The sequence below is a fragment of the Orycteropus afer genome, unplaced genomic scaffold, assembly GCF_000298275.1.
Source record: "Orycteropus afer afer isolate SDZICR_OR568_19922 unplaced genomic scaffold, OryAfe1.0 scaffold00079, whole genome shotgun sequence".
Lineage (NCBI taxonomy): Eukaryota > Metazoa > Chordata > Mammalia > Tubulidentata > Orycteropodidae > Orycteropus > Orycteropus afer.
Genome location: NW_006921666.1, coordinates 4,103,455 through 4,104,372, shown reverse-complemented (window position 1 = coordinate 4,104,372; position 918 = coordinate 4,103,455). Strand labels below are relative to the sequence as shown.

General features: G+C 36.7%; 1 protein-coding gene across 1 annotated transcript in view; it reads right to left on the bottom strand.

Moving 5' to 3' along the window:
* TMED8 (transmembrane p24 trafficking protein family member 8) overlaps positions 1-918 on the bottom strand; it is a 56,116-nt gene that overhangs the window by 21,387 nt on the left and 33,811 nt on the right. The window contains exon 2 of the mRNA XM_007941335.2: positions 235-316. Within this exon, the coding sequence (XP_007939526.1) occupies positions 235-316 (82 nt within the window). The remainder of the gene's footprint in view (positions 1-234; positions 317-918) is intronic.

The following is a 918-nucleotide window of genomic DNA, read 5'->3' as shown; positions in this document are numbered from 1 at the left end:
GGGACAGTTCTACTCTATTCTACAGGTCCCTAAGAGTAGGAATTGACTTCGACAGTAGTGGATTTTATTGTCCTTAGTCACTTGATTGGGTTGATTAATTAATGACAAAATCACCCATACTCTTCACTTCACCTTCTTTCCCCTCAAAGTCTCTGTCATTACTTTCACCAATTTTTTATCTAAGAAGATAAAACCACTGGAAGCCTTTTTATCCAAAGCTTTTGCTTTTCCTACCTGTGATGTGAGGAATGGGGTTCTGGATCAGAGGCAGAAGCCACTGGTGTGGTGATCTCAGTGTTTTCTAGATCTTCATTCTCTAGAAAATCATGAAAGGAAAGAATTCAATATCTGCAGGGTACAGTGATAATTATATTATATTATAATTTATATATAAACACATATAGCAATTTCAATCAACTCTCTTTTCCAAAAATATTCTGGGCATAAACTTTATAGTCTGGGAAGCCCAGCACAAAAATTATTCAAGTCATCACATCTAATTATTCTCAGATAGCCATAATTCACTCATTAAAAAATAGTTTTTACAATCTAGGTGTCCATCAACTGAGGAATGGATAACCAAACTAGTGGTACATACACACAATGGAATACTATGCAACGCTAAAGAATGATGCAAAATCTGCAAAACACTGCATAACATGGATGAACTTGGAGGACATTATGCTGAGTGAAGTAAGTCAATCATAAAAGGACAAATATTGTGTTAGTCCGTTATTGTAAAAGTCAAGGAAAGGTTTATCTATGGAAGGAAATTTTCTTTGTTGGTTACCAGGGGTGGGAGGGGAGGGGAAGGAATGCTGTTAGATAGATAGAGATAAGTACTGATTTGGGTGAAGAGAAGGGCAATGTTCCAAATGTGAGTGACCAATGTGGTGGCACTGAGGAAGAGAAAGACAT